The 18988-nt window shown below is 48.5% G+C and overlaps 3 protein-coding genes across 3 annotated transcripts; 1 reads left to right on the top strand and 2 right to left on the bottom strand.

The window, feature by feature from the left end:
- Positions 1 to 4025: 4025 nt before the first annotated feature.
- Positions 4026 to 5283, bottom strand: LOC101786529 (NDR1/HIN1-like protein 1). The gene has a single exon (XM_004977278.4). The coding sequence runs from the start codon at positions 5088 to 5090 to the stop codon at positions 4461 to 4463; it is 630 nt and encodes a 209-aa protein (XP_004977335.1). The 5' UTR covers positions 5091 to 5283; the 3' UTR covers positions 4026 to 4460.
- Positions 5284 to 8911: 3628 nt separating this feature from the next.
- On the bottom strand, positions 8912 to 15835 carry LOC101755498 (exocyst complex component EXO70A1-like). The gene is made up of 13 exons (XM_022828170.1): positions 15450 to 15835; positions 15253 to 15348; positions 14174 to 14379; positions 13895 to 14011; positions 13753 to 13854; positions 13179 to 13317; positions 12898 to 13110; positions 12452 to 12657; positions 11741 to 11941; positions 11550 to 11649; positions 10101 to 10201; positions 9848 to 9994; positions 8912 to 9344 (listed from the first exon to the last, which is right to left on the bottom strand). Exons 1-13 carry the CDS (start codon positions 15621 to 15623, stop codon positions 9227 to 9229), a joined length of 1920 nt encoding a protein of 639 aa, XP_022683905.1. The 5' UTR covers positions 15624 to 15835; the 3' UTR covers positions 8912 to 9226.
- Positions 15836 to 16538: 703 nt separating this feature from the next.
- LOC101786127 (classical arabinogalactan protein 5) lies at positions 16539 to 17247 on the top strand. The gene has a single exon (XM_004977277.3). It carries the CDS (start codon positions 16622 to 16624, stop codon positions 17060 to 17062), a length of 441 nt encoding a protein of 146 aa, XP_004977334.1. The 5' UTR covers positions 16539 to 16621; the 3' UTR covers positions 17063 to 17247.
- The last annotated feature ends 1741 nt before the right edge of the window (positions 17248 to 18988 follow it).

Raw genomic sequence — 18988 nt, 5'->3', positions numbered from 1 at the left:
ATTGATGAGTGAGATGACTGATTACCATTTATTTTAGCTTTTCTAAATATATCACTTTTGTTAGTATATATCTAGATATATATATTAAAAGATGTGTATTCAGAAAAATTAAAATAATTAGTAATTTGGAAGGAGGGAATAAAGTTCCTCTCAGAGAAAGAAAGAAAACTGGTGGTACTCGAAGTTAGCTCACCAATTCCGAAAGGGAACTCGAAAGGCGTGCGTGGTGGCTGCTTTGCCTGGCAGGACCATTCCATTCCGATTCCGATTGCATTGGACGATGGAAATATGGAATGGAGCAGCGCCGGCGCTGCACTGACACAAATAATGGGAGGAGGAGAAGAAACAACGGAGCTTTCCAAGGCCAGTACTCCGTCGCGTCCAGTTTGAAAACAACGGTCCCTCGACCCGCCTGCCTGCCTCCTTCTTTACACCGGTCAATTTCCCCACGTCATTTTTTTTCCTTTTTATTAGCTGCAGTTGACATCTATCGATCGATCGATCGGTGAAAGGAAAATGCCACCTGCTCGCGTGCTTTCCTCATCTCAAGGAACAAAATGTGTGCTGTTACTGTATATTCAGTTTATGAGATCATCGATCGTACACGTCGTTATTGGCCATGGCGGAGGACAAATCATCATCATCACGCAACAGGTGAGTCGACGATCGGTGCTATATATTCTTGCGAGGAGCAGGAGCAGGGCTGTACTGCAGCCATCAATAGTGTCATCAAGCGTCCGGAAATACTCCCTCCGTGGTAGCTTGGGAAGCGTGAGGCAGCTCGTTTCCGTAGCGACGGTTATTAAGGAGGTGTTTGGATGCGATGTACTAAAGTTCTTTAGGAGGGGTCACATCGGATGTTCGGACGCTAATTAGAAGGATTAAATATGAGCTAATTATAAAACTAACTGCAGAACCCCTATACTAATTCGCGAGACGAATCTATTAAGTCTAATTAATCCATCATTAGCAAATGATTACTGTAGCACCACATTGTCAAATTATGGACTAATTAGGCTTAATAGATTCGTCTCGCGAATTAGACTCCATCTGTGTAATTAGTTTTGTAATGAGACTATATTTAATACTCCTAATTAGTATCCAAACATTCGATGTGACTGGTACTAAACTTTATGAGCCTGTATCCAAACAGGCCCTAAGGGACGGAGGGTACAGACACTTGGGGGAAAGACCATCGACTGTGCGCTTCTTCAATTTGGGTTGGCTCACCTAACTGGACTTGTGGACCATGGCAACCAGTATAGTTAGGCCCTGATGCTTCTTGCACTAGTCGGATTTAGTAGCCTGTTCAGTCCACTAAAGTTACCCAAGTGGTAGATTTGTAAGCAGAGAGAATCGCAAGACTATGAACTTGATGGTAATGCAAGGCATAAGATATAGAGATTTATACAAGTTCGGACCGCCAGTGTAGCGTAATATCCTATATCTTGTTTTGAGGATTGTACCGCACCCTGCACTCAGGTGTGGTTGTTGTGTTGAGGGATTGGATCAGTTCCCCTCCTAGGGATACCCCTACCTCCCTTTATATACTCCGAGGGGTAGGGTTACACGGCAGGACCCTAATCGGTTACTATAGATGAGATCTAGTCGGATTACAACACGTGGGGAACCCTAGCCGAACTCTATCTTTTGCCTTTATCAAGTCGGGCCGGCCCATTAGTGGTTGGCTGGGCCCTCCATGAAGGTACCCGGGTATCTATAACCGTCAAGCCCCCGAGCGATGTGGAGTTGAACGGCAGCCTGACACGAATGCCGAGTTGGATAAGCTTTGCCCGAGTACTTTCGTCATCTGGTTGTCGAGAAGATGCACAATGCTCAAAGAAAAATCCATGATTTTGTGGTCTTTATCCTGTGAAACGCCATGGACGCACGTCAAGTGAACGCCCAGCCTCCGAGCCCCCGAGTGTGAGGACTAGCGGAGCCACGGAGGCACGCCGACCCGAAGTAGGCGCCTAGCCCCCGAGCGCGAGGACTGATGAAGCCGTGGAGGCACGTCGAGTCACCTCCCGCACCATGCCTCCGAGCCTGGGAGGTCGGCCTGGTGGCAGGAGGCACGCCAAGTCGTCTATGGCATCCAGCCCCCGAGCCTGGGAGCCGGCCGAGTCGCAGAAGTACATTGAGTCGCCTCCTGCCCCAAGCTAGAGAGGTCGACCAAGCAGCAGGAGACTTGTCGAGTCATCTGTGGCGTCCAGCCCCCAAGCCTGAGAGCCGGCCAAGTCGTGGAAGCGCATTGAGTCGCCTCCTGCCCCAAGCCAGAGAGGTCGGCGAGCAGAAGGAGACTCGCCTCCTTCTTGCATTCTCTTCTGCACTCCAAGCAAAATCTATAGCAGTTAGTATATATCAGTAATATAAGTGGCACTTTGGGGACTGATTTACCAAGAGGCATGTCATCAAGAGCCCATTAAGCGGAGCGGTTAGCCCTTGTGGTGGTTGGGTTGGGTGATTTGGTCGACTTGCCCTGTGATCGATAAAAACGACCAAGTGAACTGCCACGATCGTGCCATCTACAAAGCCTAGCTAAGGACAGATTAAATCGGTGGCACCAAACCAATTAAACGCCGAGATGATGACCGGTTGGCATCACGGCGGGTGCCACGTCCGATCCTTCTTCCTCCACCACCAAATGGGCATGGAGCCGAGCAGGGAGCATAGTAGGAAGCGATTGCTTTCCACCATTCCATCGGGTGCGCGCGTACACGCGAAGGCACCGAGCCATCCCATCCCATCCCATCGTGCAACAAATACTCTAGGAGAAGGAAGAGGTAAGACAAGCGACCGGCCGCTCAGAAAGGTGGTGTGTTGCTTAGCCGCGGGATGGCAATGGCATTGCAGCCCGGAGGAAGGAAGCAACGGAAAGCGACGCACCAACGCACATGCACGCGGGATTCTCATGCCATTTGGGCTCCCGAACCCTCATCGTTCATTTCTGCTCCTTCCCTGTATTTTAACGGACACTGCATTTGTGGAGTATTGTGTTCAGAAATCAGAATGGTCCATTGTCTGACGAAAGGAGCATGGTTTTCAGAGAAATTGAATGCCTCGCTGCAGGCTGCAGCCATGGATGGGCCACGGGCACATCAAACGCAGGGGCCACTAGCTGCCTGCATCCCATCCATCCACCATGATTCCTCATTTTATTAATACTTTTATTATTCCCTTTTCTTCCCAACAAAAAAGAAGCTTTCCGTGCAAAAGTTGAGAAAAAAAAAAGAAAAAAGAATGGCACAAAGAATACTAGTAGACATGCACTAAGGGGGAGGAAAACAAGAAAGAAAAGGCTTTCTTCCAGTAATTCTGATAAAAAAGCTTTGCCAGGTCACTTGTCTAATCTAGCCTGCTGCTACTGATTAAACTACGGGCAGGAACAGATTCCTAAGTCAAAGTTCCAAATGATATTACCAGCAATTTTCAGTGCCAGAATAGATGCTTCCACATGCGAGAGCCAGCGCATGCATCGGCAACTGCCACACTCCTCTAGCACACATGCTCAATTGGTTTTCTTCTCCCAAGGTTTCTTACCGGTTAAGTGAAGATCGTATCATCAGGGCCCATCCCAAGCCGTCCCATGTGTGTGTTAGAGACTTGAGTGAGTGAGAGTGATCAACCACCGCTTTGACGCTCTGGATCACCAAGGAAGAAAGGAAGAGTCGTCCCCCCATGTGTGTACTTGGGTTTCCCCACACCAAATCTCGGCTTCAACTCAACTCGGAGCTACTGCTGCCTCGGATCTGGTGGTTGCCACCAAACTCCCTGCCCCCCCGGCAAAATTCCAAACCCCAGATCATGCAGCACTACTTGTGTTCGTTTCGGCCATGAACTAATGGAAACTGCTGCTGCTTGCTAGGATCATCACCAACATCATCTCGCCGCTCCAAGACCAAGCAAGACAAAGGCCAACCATACAGCAAAAAAAACACCTTTTTTCTGAATTTGAAAGGAAAAAAGCACAACAATGAAATTCCAAAAAGGAAGGAAATGCAAGTCAAGTAATCAACCAGCCGGAATCCCATGAAAACGGCCATGCCAATCGGTACCCCTTTAATTCCGCATCAAAAAGGTTTATTAACAATTAAGCTTCCTTCAACAACAGTAATTCCAACCAGCTAATGGGATGAACAGGCATCACATATATAGTGAAGTACTGTATATAAGACCATTGATCGATCGTACTACTACTCGTATTAATCAACCCTACCGAAATCGGAAGAAAAATTACCCTCCTTTACATTTAAATACGCACCCGCATCACTGCAGGCAGAATCACGACTACTGGTATCGATCGATTATTACCACCTCGCCTGACTCTGATCTCTGCTTGCGTCCTCTGTTTTTCTTTTTCCCCTTCCGCTATGGACAGGCAGGGAGACAGACGCAAGCCACAAGGGACGGAACCTCACCTACCTCGCCGGCGGCGCCGTGGAGGAACACCGCCAAAGTCTCTAGACCTCGACGTGGCATGTGGTGGTGGTCTGGAACTTAAATCCGCTGGCCCCCGGCGCGCCGTTGCCGCCGTTGGTGACGAGGAAGGCCGGGCATGTGACGAAGAGGTGGTAGTGTCCCGAGATCCAGCTGCCGACCTTCCACCTGACGCGGCCGTCGATCTTGACCTGGAGGATGAGGTACCCCGCCTGGCAGTCCTGGCTGAGCGCGTCGGCGAGGTAGGGCGCGAAGGGGACGCTGGGCCCCGCGAGGACCGGGGACCAGACGTCGACGTCGCCGTGGCCCTGGTAGACTGGCGGGAGCGATGCGGCGACGGTGATCTGCTGGTACTTGTAGGAGGCGTAGACGTCGAGGCGGTCGTAGTAGACGCCGACGCGGTCGTTGGGGTTGCGGGAGGCGACGGTCACCTGGAGCGTGGTGGAGAGGACGTTGGAGGAGCCGTTGGAGAGGTCGAGCTGCCGGAGGGACGCGTCCTGCAGGAAGAAGCGCGGGTGCGTGGGGCGGAGCACCAGGTAGACGATGAGCGCGATGATGGCGACGAGGAAGGCCAGGAACAGGAGGATGGCCAGGAGGCGCCGGCACGAGCGCCGGAGGTCGTCGTCGCCGTGGTTGCCGCAGTCCTTGCTCATGGCTGACGCCTTGCTCTTCTTGGTTGTTGGGTGGAATGGAGGATGGTGAGGGGCAGGGAACGAGGAAGAAGGGAGAGCAGAGCAGAGGAGGTGGGGTGTTGCAGTGTTTGGGAAGGTGAGTAAAGTGGGCGTTATGGGTCAATTAATAGGCTAGGCTAGGGAGGACGAAGGAGAAGGATGTGTGTGTCATGCTGAGCGCGGTGGGGGGGGAGGAAGGTTCCAAGTGTGAAGTTTCGAGGGAGCTTTTTGGTGGTGCCGGCAAACGTGTCTCTTTTTTGGATACTCTCTACCTCTCTCGTTAGGTGAGTGAGGGGTAACAGATTGCACGCACAGTCGTTGCTCCTTCACTCTCGAGATCTTTGGATACGGAGAGAGACCACGGCTGACTTGTGCAGAGCAGCTAGCGACTGCTAGTCAGAATACTGGACAGGCAGGTCACTAGGTCAATTATATTGGTTGTGGTTAGGAGTAGGAGACTCCTGTTAGTAGGAGCACAATAATCATCTCATTTGTTTTCCATTTTTTTTCATCATATTTTGCTTGTGAAAGCCTCCGCCTCGGTTCCTCAAGCCACAATAGTCAGTGGTTGGGATTGGCTCCTGGTTGCTTTCAGGTGAGTGAAGTGATGGATCCATGGACTGATCGATCGATCAACCTTGATTGGACCTTGTCCCTGGTTGTTATTCATTCACGACCCGAATGGAAAAAAGGTGTCAGCCCGTGGTGCGGCGGCTTCATTCCGTTCAGCCAGCTTTCAGAGTTTCAGTTTGTGCCGCTAGGTAAGAGCGTAGAGCAGAGGAAGCAGGCGCACCTGACTCCACTCGCCACATGCATTCATGCATGGGGTTTGTTTTGGTTGGGTTGGGAGCAGAGCAGGCGGATGGAATTTCGCCACCCATGCAACTGCACCTAGAATGATGGATCGGACGCGGCCATTGGCCAGCGGGACCTGCAGAATGAACACGACGACCGACGACGATATGCGTATGCTGGCGGGTCTTGGCATGGAACGGCGCCTGCCGGTCTGCGGTCTGCCTGCCTGGTGCGGCGAGCGCCCGCCAACGCCATGTGCGGGGACCGAGACGCGTAGTGGAAAACGCTGTGCCCCCAGAGGGAAGACGCAAACCAACCGATGCCGCCGCGCCGGGCAGCAGCACATGCACACATGCTTCATGAGCTTCATGGAGTAGTAGCTAGTCAGTCCGTGGAGCGGTGGCCGTGTTAAACGAATTCGGGGGTGTTTGGGAAACACCCGTTAAAGTTTAACACCTATCACATCGAATGTTTGGATGCTAATTAGGAGTACTAAACATAAGCTAATTACAAAACTAATTGCACAGATGGAGTATAATTCGCGAGACGAATCTATTAAGCCTAATTAGTCCATGATTTGACAATGTGGTGCTACAGTAACCATTTGCTAATGATGGATTAATTAGGCTCAATAGATTCGTCTCGCGAATTAGCACAAGGTTCTGCAATTAGTTTTATAATTAGCTCATGTTTAGTCCTCCTAATTAGCATCCGAACATCCGATGTGACACTGTTAAAGTTTAGCACCTCGTATCCAAACAGCCCCGGTGCGTCGGTGGCATGCGGGTCGCGCCGGCTTAGTTCCGATCCACCGATGGCGCCTGGGGCCGGGCGTACTAGTGTACTACTGCGGGTGTGTGAACGAGATACTAGAGGTCAGTCGATCCCCCAAATACAGACACACAGTAGCAGGGAGCCTAGCTTGCCGTGCACGCTCCTGAAAAGCAGAGCCCATGCATGGTGCCACTCGCTCCGACGTCGGAGATCGGCTTCGCGCCAAAGGAAGTGAAGATCTTCTTCTGGTTGCTGCTGCATCGTGATCGGCACTCGGTACGTGTTCGTGTACCATGTCGCGCGCGCCAACGCGGTAGGATCCTACGTATACTTGGGATCGCGCACACCAAGTAGCGATCCCGATGGAGCAGCCGGCCAGAGAGATCCGGCCAGGTCATGTAGGTGGAGCCGCCGATCGAGGAGACGATCGACGGCCATCACGACGCAGCGGCAGCGTGCGAGTAGTGTGAGCATCAAGCCTCACGTCCGAAGCCGATTGCTGACCATCTCGCACTTTAATTAACTTTCCCCAAAAAAGAACATATTGATAGCAGTGAGTTGAGAGTTTCACAGTGGCGCCATCTTTTCAGATCGTTGAGCGATGATGTACCAAAAGCGGCTTTTAAGGTTGGGCGAAAGCGGAACCAACCAGGGAATCCTGGTCGAAAGATGAGAACCATCAGCACGGCAAGGCAATGCAAGCGTCACGGCTCAACCATTCACTACACTACCACTCCGCGGTCCGCGCCCTCCATCAACTTGGCACGGTAGTACTGCTAGTAGAGTAGTCAGCACCATTTCTGTTCACCTGTCGTGCGGGAATAGTCGCCATCAACGATCCGAGTGCGCCTGCTTGTTGAAACGAAAACTGGTCGTGCCTTTGATGGATGGGGAGATAAAATAAAGCAGGGTGCAGAAAAAAGGAGCCCCGGCAGGCCTCTCTGCTCGCAAAGCCTTCTTTGTTCCTTGATCGCGCACCTTTTCTTTCTTTTTTCTTTGTTTTTAGATACAGAGAGAAGGCTAGGACGATGAAAGCACCGATCGCTCCTGCATAAAGTGAGAGGATGAGTGAAAGTGACACCAAACGCTAGCATAAAAAGGAGTACTAATTGTTCAAGGGCATTCATGTCCAGACTAATGCCCCACGACCGGCTACGAAAGCACAGCATCACAGAGGCCATAAAACTATGCACTTAACGCTACATTAACTCCAGATAGTATCCCTGTGTGTTGTTTATTGTAGCAAGCAGGAGTATTTCACGTCTTCAACAGGACAGAGAAGTCTGCGCAGGAATTTCAGGGCCGCTCGCTGCCAACCGTATCAATCTTGCTTCCAACTCGGCTACACCTCAGATCACAGGGACAGACCACAGGCACCATCATTCATTCCCCTCCGCCACCAACGGAAACAACCACAGGAATTCTCACTTCTCAAAAGCAACGGGCGGATTCTGATAAGCCCTCTATTTGGGCCCCCACACGGAAGACCACCATATCTTCTTCCTGCTCCAAATTGACTCCCTACCTACCAGCCATGACCTCAAATACTGTCATGTTTATCATCATCAGTGCCATCTCATGCCCCCATACGTGGCCACGCCACAATTTGCGCCTACCACACACAAGCACGTTCTAGGCTCCCAGCTTGCAAACTGGTACACAGGCATGGTGCAAGGCAGGTATTGGGAGGATGCTCAGGTGGCGACAAAAGTCTTTACATGTTGTACAAGGACAGAAATAAAACAAAATTGGAGGATGCTCCAGTTCATTCAGGCATTATACCCCACGCATACGAATCATTGGAGGCTCAGGCTCTCTCTCATGCAGTGCCAACAAAACTTTCAGGTGGCAGCGCCAACAAGCAAGAAAACAATTGAACAAGCAGCACAGCCAAGACGTGCCGGACCGAACGGTTTTATAACAGCCGGCTTTCGGCAGCCAAGCAATGATTAACACACCAAACCTACCATTAGCCCATTACCCACTAGTATGTAGTTTAGGCTTACCGGAGATGAAAGAAAGAAACCACAAAAGTACTCAGCGATACTTTCAGCTCAACAAAAAGCATGACACGGACAGACGTTGCACTTGTCATTTCTGCTAAGCAGGAAAGGACCAGAAACCTTGCACCGCGTCAAACTTCAAACACCTTGATTTAGTATGGTATATAAAAAGTTGCCAGAAGCAGAAACGAGATTATGTGAAGATCAACAGTATGAACAATAACGGCAAATTATTAACTGCACATGTATGGCAAAGTGAAATTGTGAAAAAGATCTTGCGGTTGCATACGCCAATAATGCCTGTCTTCTGTTCTCAACCATTAACATGGAAGGGAAGGCTACCCAGCCAAGTAACCGAAAGAACGTGAGATCTATGTAGTACACGTGTTGCAGAGGAGCCACAGTTAAGCTACATCACTAGTTCAGTACCATTTACCGGAATGATGCGAAACAAACAGTTCGTTACCTCTCTGAAACTATTTGCCATAAGCTGTGCCACCAAACTTTATATAGACAAGGCTTTTCCTCTTAACTGCTTCTAAGTTCTTACTGCTTTTGTTCATCAACTTGCTGTCCTTGGAAGAACTGACCCAACAACTGGTCCAAAGCTTCTGGTGAGTGTTTGATGTGCTTATGTGGGTTCTTCCCACGTTGAACAAGACTCCTGAAAGTTAAAAACAGTACTGCAATCATATAACAAAACGAGATGATTACACTGGCCAAGCAGGCCAGGAATGAGAGGAACAAAAGATATAAGAAGTTAATTTGCACTCAAGGATTGCCCCCCATACTTCCACATTTGTTAGTTACTCAATCACTGAATGGAGTGGACTGAAAACTGGATGAAGGTGTTGGTGCATTCAGAATTTTCTTACACGAGATTAAATTTGAGGCGAAACATAACAGTCCCTAGCACTAGCAGTCTCTTAAATTTGCCGATTAAGACACTAATGCTGTGCCTCAAACAAACTTCTACCATTGCAAAATGCACTTTCCATGTGAGGTATGGTCTTAACTATTTAGAGCTTGGCTGCGTGCATTTCAGAACATCACATTTTTTATATTGTAGGCTGTAAATAGAATATAATTATTAACTGTAACCAGTTAATTGAATGGAGAAATTGAGTGGAGATCCTGAGAGATAGAGAAAAGGACTACTTAACATACCCAAAACGGTTAATGAAAGACCTATATGCAGGCAAGAGAACTTCAGCTATGGCAAGCCTCAGATTATCTCGCAATTCATGATCAGGTATAGTCCATTGAGATTGCTTTGCATGAAGCTCTTCAAATTGCATATTGAAGGAATTGAACCTGCCAAAGGAGCATATTCCCAACTCTTATATTTATTCCATTGAAAACAATGAATAAAACGTGGTAGCATGGTACGGAGAATAAATCATTCTGCCATGGTACAGACCGTTCTTTGATCATACTTCTTGAAACACCACTGCTGCTAACATCAGATGGTGCTGACGAACCAATGCCACCTGTAGCTTGAACTGATAGTGTCTGAAGGATCTAAAATGATAGAAATGAAGTAGTTATAACAAGAAGCGATTCTGTACAATATTTCCAATCATGCAATTACAGGAGAATGAAGATCTTTTTTTTCTCGAACACGCAGGAGAGCTGCGTATCATTATATTAAGAAGAAAAAAGGGGAAGAGCCCTTACAGCGCGCACACACACCCACTCTCAAAGCTTTACAGGAAACTAGCGCGCCTGATAAAACATAAAAGCGACCATCTCTACCATCACCTAATCTGGTCCAAGGGCGAGGAGGTTAGAAATACCTATGGCCCCGGCCAAACCCCAAACATGTAATTCCTCACCAGCGAGCATTAGAGCTCTAGCCAGGTTAGGAGATACACCATCAAACACACACCTATTTCAGTGGTTCCATAAGATCCATGCGCCCAGAATAATCAGAGAATTGAGGCCTCCTTTGATGATTGGTGGGAAAGAGCAGTTTCAGGAGCAGGAGAACAACTACAGAAGGTAGTGCCTGCTGTCCGACAGTTTGCAAAAGCTTGAACCAGAATTCTCTAGCAAATACACATGTCAATAGGAGGTGATTAATGGTTTCTTCTTCTTGATCACAATGGGGACAGCAAACTGGGTGAGGGAGCCCCCTTCTAGCAAGCCTGTCCGCTGTCCAGCACCTGTTGTGGACAACCAGCCACAAGAAAAATTTACATTTTCCTGGAGCCCAAGCCTTCCATATCCTGGCCCAAGAACGAAAAACAACCTTTCCTTGCAGGAGGTTTTCATACGCTGAACTGGCAGAATACTGTCCATTTGAGGAAAAACGCCAAACATGGGTATCTGCTACCTCAGGCTGCAACACCATTTCACTGATTAAATCCCAAAGATCAAGATATTCTGAGAGTCACCCACGGTCAAGGCACCTTGAATGTCTGAGACCCAGGAGTGATCTGATGAAGATCTTGACTACTTGAATGTAAAGTTTGCTAAGTAGGTAAAAGTTATATTTAAAAAGATGCATAGTAAAAAGTATTTATTCTGCATTTCATCACAGAATCACAAGGTGTACTCTAGAAATGGAGCTAAATTCATGACGGGATATGTAGGTCACAAGTTCATTCTAAAACTGGGAATCCAGTAGAAAGCCGAATCCAAAATTTAGAGAATAATGTCTGTGATTGAATTCTAAACCATGGCTCAAAGTGCACCATGCAAGTCATCAATACTTTTGACAAATCCCAAAGAAATCTCAAACAGGTAGAACTCCATGCTGAAGAGCATAATATAAAAGCTTAAAAGTGCAAAAAGGTGAATAATCTTAACACCAAGTAGTAAAATCGAAAAGAAACATAATGCATCCAATTGCTGATGATGCACTTACCCTTGCCCATGCTACCCTCTTGTACTGATTGGCATTTTGTTGTACAATCTTACGGTGCCTCTGAATCCAGTCACCACCAAGTATATCCTTGGATTGAGATCTGAGATGAGACAAAAGAAATTATTGAACAGGCACACTGCCTAGACATAAGACATCTGAGGATGTGGATCTGAAACACCAAAGAGACATACCTGCGAACAGACATAACCATACAGTGAAGGTTGTTCATAAGAAATATGTGAGACAATGCGGGGTCCTTGTACTGCTTAGATTTCCCATTCAAGTTATTCTGAAGGGCCTGCATTATCTTCACGATAACACCTGCAAGGTAAGATTCAGCCCCACCGCTAGTTTCAGATTGCTGAAATAGTATTTTCAGTGTAGATTGGTAGCTGTTCAAGTCAGAGCAAATACATGTTAGCATGCAATTTGCAAAATGGGTGGGAGAAAGATAATTGACAAATCAAACAGATAAATAACAAAACAAAATAATCATTGTTTATAGAAGAATTTATGCGTAGACAGCCAGTCAAGGTGCAAAACAACTGGTAAAATACCCTTAGTAGCAGGTTCAGATTCAAGAAATCGTGCCAGGCTGCCAGTAGACTCCACAATGCGTTGGAACCATTGAATGAATAAAAAGTTTATGAAGAAAAGTTGGGTAATTATTTGAAAGGATTATCAAAGGTCATGAACCATCTCTGCATCAGCAAGTATTACAATCCTCACGCATTTTTAATGCAAGTATAAGCAACTGGTTTGAGTTTTCCAGATAGAAGAAAAGGCAAACTCAAGACATCACAAAACCAATGGAGATGGGTATAAATCTCTTTCTGGATAAAGTTAAGAGCTAATACTCATTTATCCAGGAAGGTAATAACAAGATCGATGGTGCTACTTACTCAAATAGGGGTTTAACATAATTAATCACTTCGATTGTAAAAGGATGGACAGCTCCATTCTGCATGATAGTCTTTGAACTATCCTTTTCAACTGCCTCCTCAAAATCAACCAAAGTTTCCTGTGCAGCCTGTGCCAAGCTCTTAGTCAGGTTCAATGCAGCATCCCGCATCTCAGAGCAAAACTTTCCTTGAAAAACTACTTCAACCTGGTAACAAGTTCAAACAATGATAACAGTAAATTTTTGTAGTTCTAACAATTAACATTGTTGGCGTTGAGTTAATAACAAGACAATCACAACAACAGAAATGTAAGTAATCATAATTTGTAACACAGTTTTATATGGCCAGTACTAGCCATAATAATTCTTGTGGCCAAAACATGATAATGTACTGTACACACATATGATCTTTGTGTTGAGAGTGCTCAATGCATTATTTCCACATACCTCAGATTGAAGTTCATGCATTACTCCATACATCTCTAGCAGTACAAACAAATTTCCATGAGACCTTTTACTTTTAGCAATAGTATCACCAAAGCTGAGAAGAGTCATAACACTGCTTCCTGCCAGTTCAACAAAACATTGATCCTTGTTGAAAGTGATACCATCAAAAATCTGATCACAATTTTTTCTTTCTCCAGGAAGTAATACTTTAACCTGATTTCAACATAGCCTATTAGTTTGATGTCCGAACAATACAACAGAACTTTTAGAAGGATCCTTACCGCAATTTGCATCAAATGAGTCCAGTTGCCAATATCCACCTTTAAGGCTGCCCACTGCATCCTTTGTATGTCACCTTTACTTAGCTTTTCTATACCCAGTTTCCGAAGGCTCAGTTCTAATGCTGACCCACGAGCATCTCTGATGAAAGAAACAAATCCATGCTTATAGATCGCAGACTTAACAATCAAGAAAGAATGCTCATAGAAATTGGGAAGGAAAAAGTAATGATTATTCATACTGCATTGCATACGACACATGACTATTATGCTGTCAACAAATGTTTCCAAATCAAGGATGCTCCAACTGTTGTAAATTAAGTTACTCAGTAGGTAAGGCGATTTCCCAGCTCCAAAAAATTTCTGGTCATACTGTCAAACTGATCGAAACCTGTCTGTGTGTGCCTCATTGCTTGCATATTTAGTTGCTACTGATGCATTTCCATGGACTCATTTATTCTCAATACCGATACTTGTTGGCCTTCTATCCACAAACAACCTGAACATATTATCAAATTGTAATCTGTGTGTCAATTGTCAGAACAGCCAGTTGTTACATCGAGATCTAGAAACCTACCTGTAAATTCTATAGCATGACTGCTGATTTCCATCCTGAACCAACTGACGAGCTATATCATGCAGAAGCAGTAATATTCCTGAAGGAATTATTGTTGGATTCCTGTAAATAGCAGTTTCAAAGCTTTTTTTTTTTTTGATACTTAAGAGCAGTTTCAAAGCTTTTGGATGGCTGCTCTCCAACTGCTTCGGAGTCGCCTTTTGATGCCAGCTGATGCTTTGGAAGGCAATTGAATAGACGATCGGGCTCAATAGGTTTGCTGAAAAAACAGGTGCATTGCAACAATTTACATTTGAAGAGCCCAAAAGAATTGCTGAATTACTATTGGTAGAGAAGGGGGCAATACAGGACCTAATGCCCCGTAAATTATAAGGACCCAACATGAACAGGATTCAGAAGCAGAAGCACAGGTAAATTTTACCTGTATGTATCCATTAACTGCCTGAATTCCTCCTCAATCTTCAGGGCAGAATTGGTTAGGAGGCTGTCAACTTGATTCAGAACCCCTTCACAGCACTTAAAGTTCTTGTTCGAGGAAAAGAAGTGGACAACGCCTTTCAGTAGATCCACAGCTTCCAAGAAGGTCCCCAACTTCTCACGTGGGCCCCTCAATATCACAGCTTCAGCCTAAACCTCAAAAAGACAACCACCACATTAATTAAGTGAACAGATTACACCTTCTGCTTAAACCATATTGACATACAAGCCAACAACCTGACGCAGTTACAAAAATATTTAATGGTAAAAGACCATCTAAAAATTAGAAGTATCTTCATAAGAAATGGTAATGAATACACTGTTTGGATAAATCCTTTAATAATCAAACAGTGCCAAAGATGCTGATTATAACATCAGCTGAAGAAAGTGATGAAGCGGTGAACTAGCAAAAGTACAGCAGCTAACCAATAATCGTTGATGCTAATCTTGCCAGGAAACAGAGCGTGCATTTCATTTACACCAATACGGATGAAACCTATGCTGATCTGACAGTGTGGAAGATACTGATAATATCTGCTGAAGAATTTGATGAAGCACCGAGATAGCAAAAGTACAGAAAGCTAATCAGTAGTTATCGATGTTAATCTTGCAACAAGAAAACCAAGCAGCACTTTGCGACTACACCAATATGGAAAAACCCTCTAGTGATCTAACATTGTCGAAGATACTGCTTATAACAATTGCAGAAGAATTCGATGAAGCTCTGAGCAAACTAGAGGAAATAAGCTAATCATTAATTGCAATCTTGACATCACTACAGCCAATTGCAACTACACTAATATGGCAACTAACTTACAACCCATCTATGGACCTTCGATACCTTCAAAATTTTATATATGAGGCATGCACCAAAACTAGTCCGTGAGCATTGAATGCAAACTTTGGCGCCCTGAATTCCTTCCAAAGTCATCCAATACCACAATCAAACCCAAAACATCGCCCAACTCGCTAGGGGATTCAGAGCATTCTTTACAGAACCAGGGGATGGGAGCAGTCTCTCACCCGGCGGACGATGTCGAACTGTGCGAGGATTGCCTCGGCGTTCTCGATGGTCCTGTCGATGTTCTCATGCGCCATCGTGATGGCCTGCGTCCTCACCTGCGACACCGCCGAACCTGACACGGCTCATCTCCTCCGTCCTTGTTCGGTTAATCCCCCTCCACAAGGGGATTGGACGGGAATAGGGAGGGCGGCCGAACCTGGACGGGGCGGATGGAGGCCTCGATCGCGGAGACGCGGAGGTCGAAGGAGCCGATAGCGGCGACCATGCTCTGCGTGTTCTCCTCGCTCCGCTCCAGCGCGTCCCGCAGAGCGCTTGCCTGCCGCGACAGCTCCTCGATCCCCTCCGGCATCCCCGGCCCCGTGTGCTCCATCGCTCCGTCCCCCTCCGCGGTGAGCCTGCGGAGGGGTGCTCCTCGAACGTTCTGCGAGGAGGGCAGGCGTGGATGCACTTCTGGAAGACTCTGGAAGGACGGGACAGCGAGGTGACGCAATGCGGAGAGGCGGCGATGGACCCGGTGCGTCACTGGTGTGGCGGGTCGGTGACTCGGGGGCTCGGGGTATGGTGTCGCCGTGGAGGAAGAGGAAGGAGGCGTGCGCAGCGTGAGAGCCGCTGTAAGATCCGTGCAGGTCATGGCCGTTGGCGGCACGGACGACTGGATATTATTTTCGACCGTGGGGAAACGCGTTGCAGCCCACTGCGAAGTTCGTGGGCCTTTGGACCACAAAGCGAGCCCGTTCTGTTAGGTCCATGACGTTTTAGGCCTTACCCAAGACCTAAACATAACTTTTTTTTTAGCAAATGCAACATCACTCTTTTTTGTTTTTTCTTGCGAGATATCCAGAACACCGGCAAATTATGCTCCAAATTTCACAAAATGACGTTGAATGTACAAAACAGAGGATGTCTCAGCCATGAATTCGCGTTTCAGGTCATCAGGTGAGTGCCCGTGGATCCCTTGCCTGACTTGCACTCGGGAAGAGGAAGGCAACAGGCAGGCAGATCATGCTGCCGTGGCACCAGATCATCGATCAGAAACTACATCACGCTCGGCTCCAATATTTTACACGGACATCGGCCGAACTACCGAGGTAGCAGAACCACTCAGCTGGCATCGGCATCCGGCAATCCTTTGCGGCTAAGAATCGAAGCATCTCCCTTTACAGCCACCTTGTGCAACATCCACGCCGGCAGCTCATATTCCCTCGGAGCTTCATCTTCAAGCTTGGCACATCTTCTGTGATTCGGTAGCTTCGGATGGCCCTGCTTTAAATACCACGAACCTCTGCACACAAGTGCAGTGCTGCAGGAATCTCATTCTCGTTGCCACACCACAAGTAAACAACAGACCACGCAGCTCTCGCGCGTCGCATGGTGAGGAGGTCTCTTCCGTTCCGTGCGGCGATGGAGGGAGGGAGGGCGACGGCGCTGTGGCTGGTGCTGGTGGCGTCCGCGATCGTGTCGGCGTCCTCCAGCGGCGAGGCTTCGGCGAACGGCCAGCCCGCGACGCCGACCGGGCCGGACACGAACGTGCTGTGCGTGAGCAAGTGCGGGACGTGCCCGACGGTATGCACGTCACCCCCGCCGCCCTCGCCGTCGGACGCGGGGGACAGCACCACGCCGCCGACGACGCCGAAGAGCGGCGGCGGGTACCCGTCGCTGCCGTCGCCGACGGGGCAGGGAAAGGGCGGGCGGCCCAGCAACTACTACTACTTCTTCACCGCCGCGGGGAGCCGGAGCAGCTGCGCCGGGGCGAGCGCCTACGCGCTGGTGCTCCTGGTGCTGGTGTCCGTGGTTGCCAACTTGCAGTGAGCGATGCGCGTCCGGGCGGGCGTTCGCCTCCCTCCCCGGCGATCGCCGTGCGTGCAACAGCTGCTGCAAAGTTTCGGTTCGCCTGTGTATTCCATCAGCAACTTGTTTTTTTTTTCCGGCGATGTTACGAGCAGCTTGGCTTGCTTGAGAATCATTGTGTGTTGATCATGATCGTGTTGGTTGTCCGTTGTTTCGTGTCGATTGAGACTTGTGTAGCGCGAGCGATCACTGGAACAGAACGCACGCGCGCGTCGCTTTCAGGATCACAGAATACAGACGCGGACAGCAGATGATGCTCGGTGGCTTGTCAGGGGCTCAGGGCATGACTGAAACAGAAGCGATTCCAGCGACGTGTCGTGTGCAGTGTGTTGCTGAACTTCCTTCCTGGTGGGCTGTTGACAGCAGCTCCAGTGCACGCACCAGTCGCAAAGCCCAGTAGCCCAGTCGCAGCCGGGCGCCACTCGGCCCACGCACCAGCGAGCCAGGACGCCCGGTTGGACTTCACTTCGTACGGCTACATGGTTCGCGGGTGCGGTGAACGTGGTGGCGCTCACGGCGAGCGGCGCGGCAGTGCCATTGCCAGCTGGTGACCGGCCACGGTAACCGAACGGGGACAGACTAGACGACCATCGAGCGAGCCGGACTACACGCACGCAGAGCACAGAAGCATGTGTGTAAGCACTGTGCACGGTGCGCAGCACAGCGGCCTTGGGCGATCGAGTCACGGCCGAGACGACGAGACTACCTCAGTCTTTGAGAGATTTGGAATTGTACCGGAAAATAATCGAAAATTCTGGCATCACAATTTCTGCACTGCGAATTCGTGCTCCTGCACACGTGCAGCCACCGTTCTGAGAGATTGATCGTGGAGGAAAGACCTGCGTGCGTTCTAAATCGTTGCAGTAACCACCCCCGGCTATCCCGTCTCCGGTAGTTTCGCGACCTTATGTTGTAGACTCTTTGCATAAGCACGCCGTGATCATTGTATCTTGGATGCTATGGTGACCTGCACCTGCACCACCGTTCCCCGGACAGACAAGGCCAGGGCTCCTCGCTTTCGGATCCTGGGGGGTGGGCTCTGTTCTGCTCTGCCTGTCCCCCTCAGCCCCCCTCCCCGTGGGGGACAGCCTGGTCGGCCTGTGCCGTCCTGCGCCCAAAGTACCGCGGCTTGGCTGTACGACGAGCGCCACTGCACCAACTACTACTACTGCCCAGTGGGAGCACACCACAGCACAGTACAGTCCGTCCCGTGCGTGCCCACTCGATCGATCCCATTCCCCAGGCATGTCATCCACGGATCGCTTCCTCCGCGACGGCGTTGAAACGTCTCCATGGACATGGGAGGGGCAGCACGTCCGGGAGGGACAGGGAGGAGCTCCTTGGATTACCCAGCGAGCCGATGCCGAACGAGGCTCCTCGCGTCCAGCCGTGGCGCTGCTGAAACCCGCGCGCGCACGGGAGCAGCACGAGGCAACGGCGCTCGTGCAGTGTGGCGCGTGGCGCGTGCCTGCAGCCATCACAGTGGGGGAGTACTAGTTTAATCCACCACTGATTGTTCACTTGATACTGGACAGGCGCTTAGATTCTCGGAACATGCCCCATCCTTTCCCACTAATTAGCAGGGTGTTTGGATACGAGGTGCTAAACTTTAGCAGGGTCACATCGAATATTCAGATGCTAATTAGAAGGACTAAATATGAACTAATTACAAAACTAATTGCACAGATGGAGTCTAATTCGCGAGACGAATCTATTAAGGCTAATTAATCCATCATTAGCAAATGGTTACTGTAGCACCACATTGTCAAATCATGGACTAATTAGGCTTAATAGATTCATCTCGTGAATTAGACTCCATCTGTGCAATTAGTTTTGTAATTAGATTATATTTAATACTCCTAATTAGTATCCAAACATCCGATGTGA

This window comes from Setaria italica, chromosome VII, assembly GCF_000263155.2.
Source record: "Setaria italica strain Yugu1 chromosome VII, Setaria_italica_v2.0, whole genome shotgun sequence".
Classification (NCBI taxonomy): Eukaryota; Viridiplantae; Streptophyta; class Magnoliopsida; order Poales; family Poaceae; genus Setaria; species Setaria italica.
The sequence above is the reverse complement of the archived record's forward strand: the minus strand, read 5'-3'. Positions and strand labels throughout refer to the sequence as shown.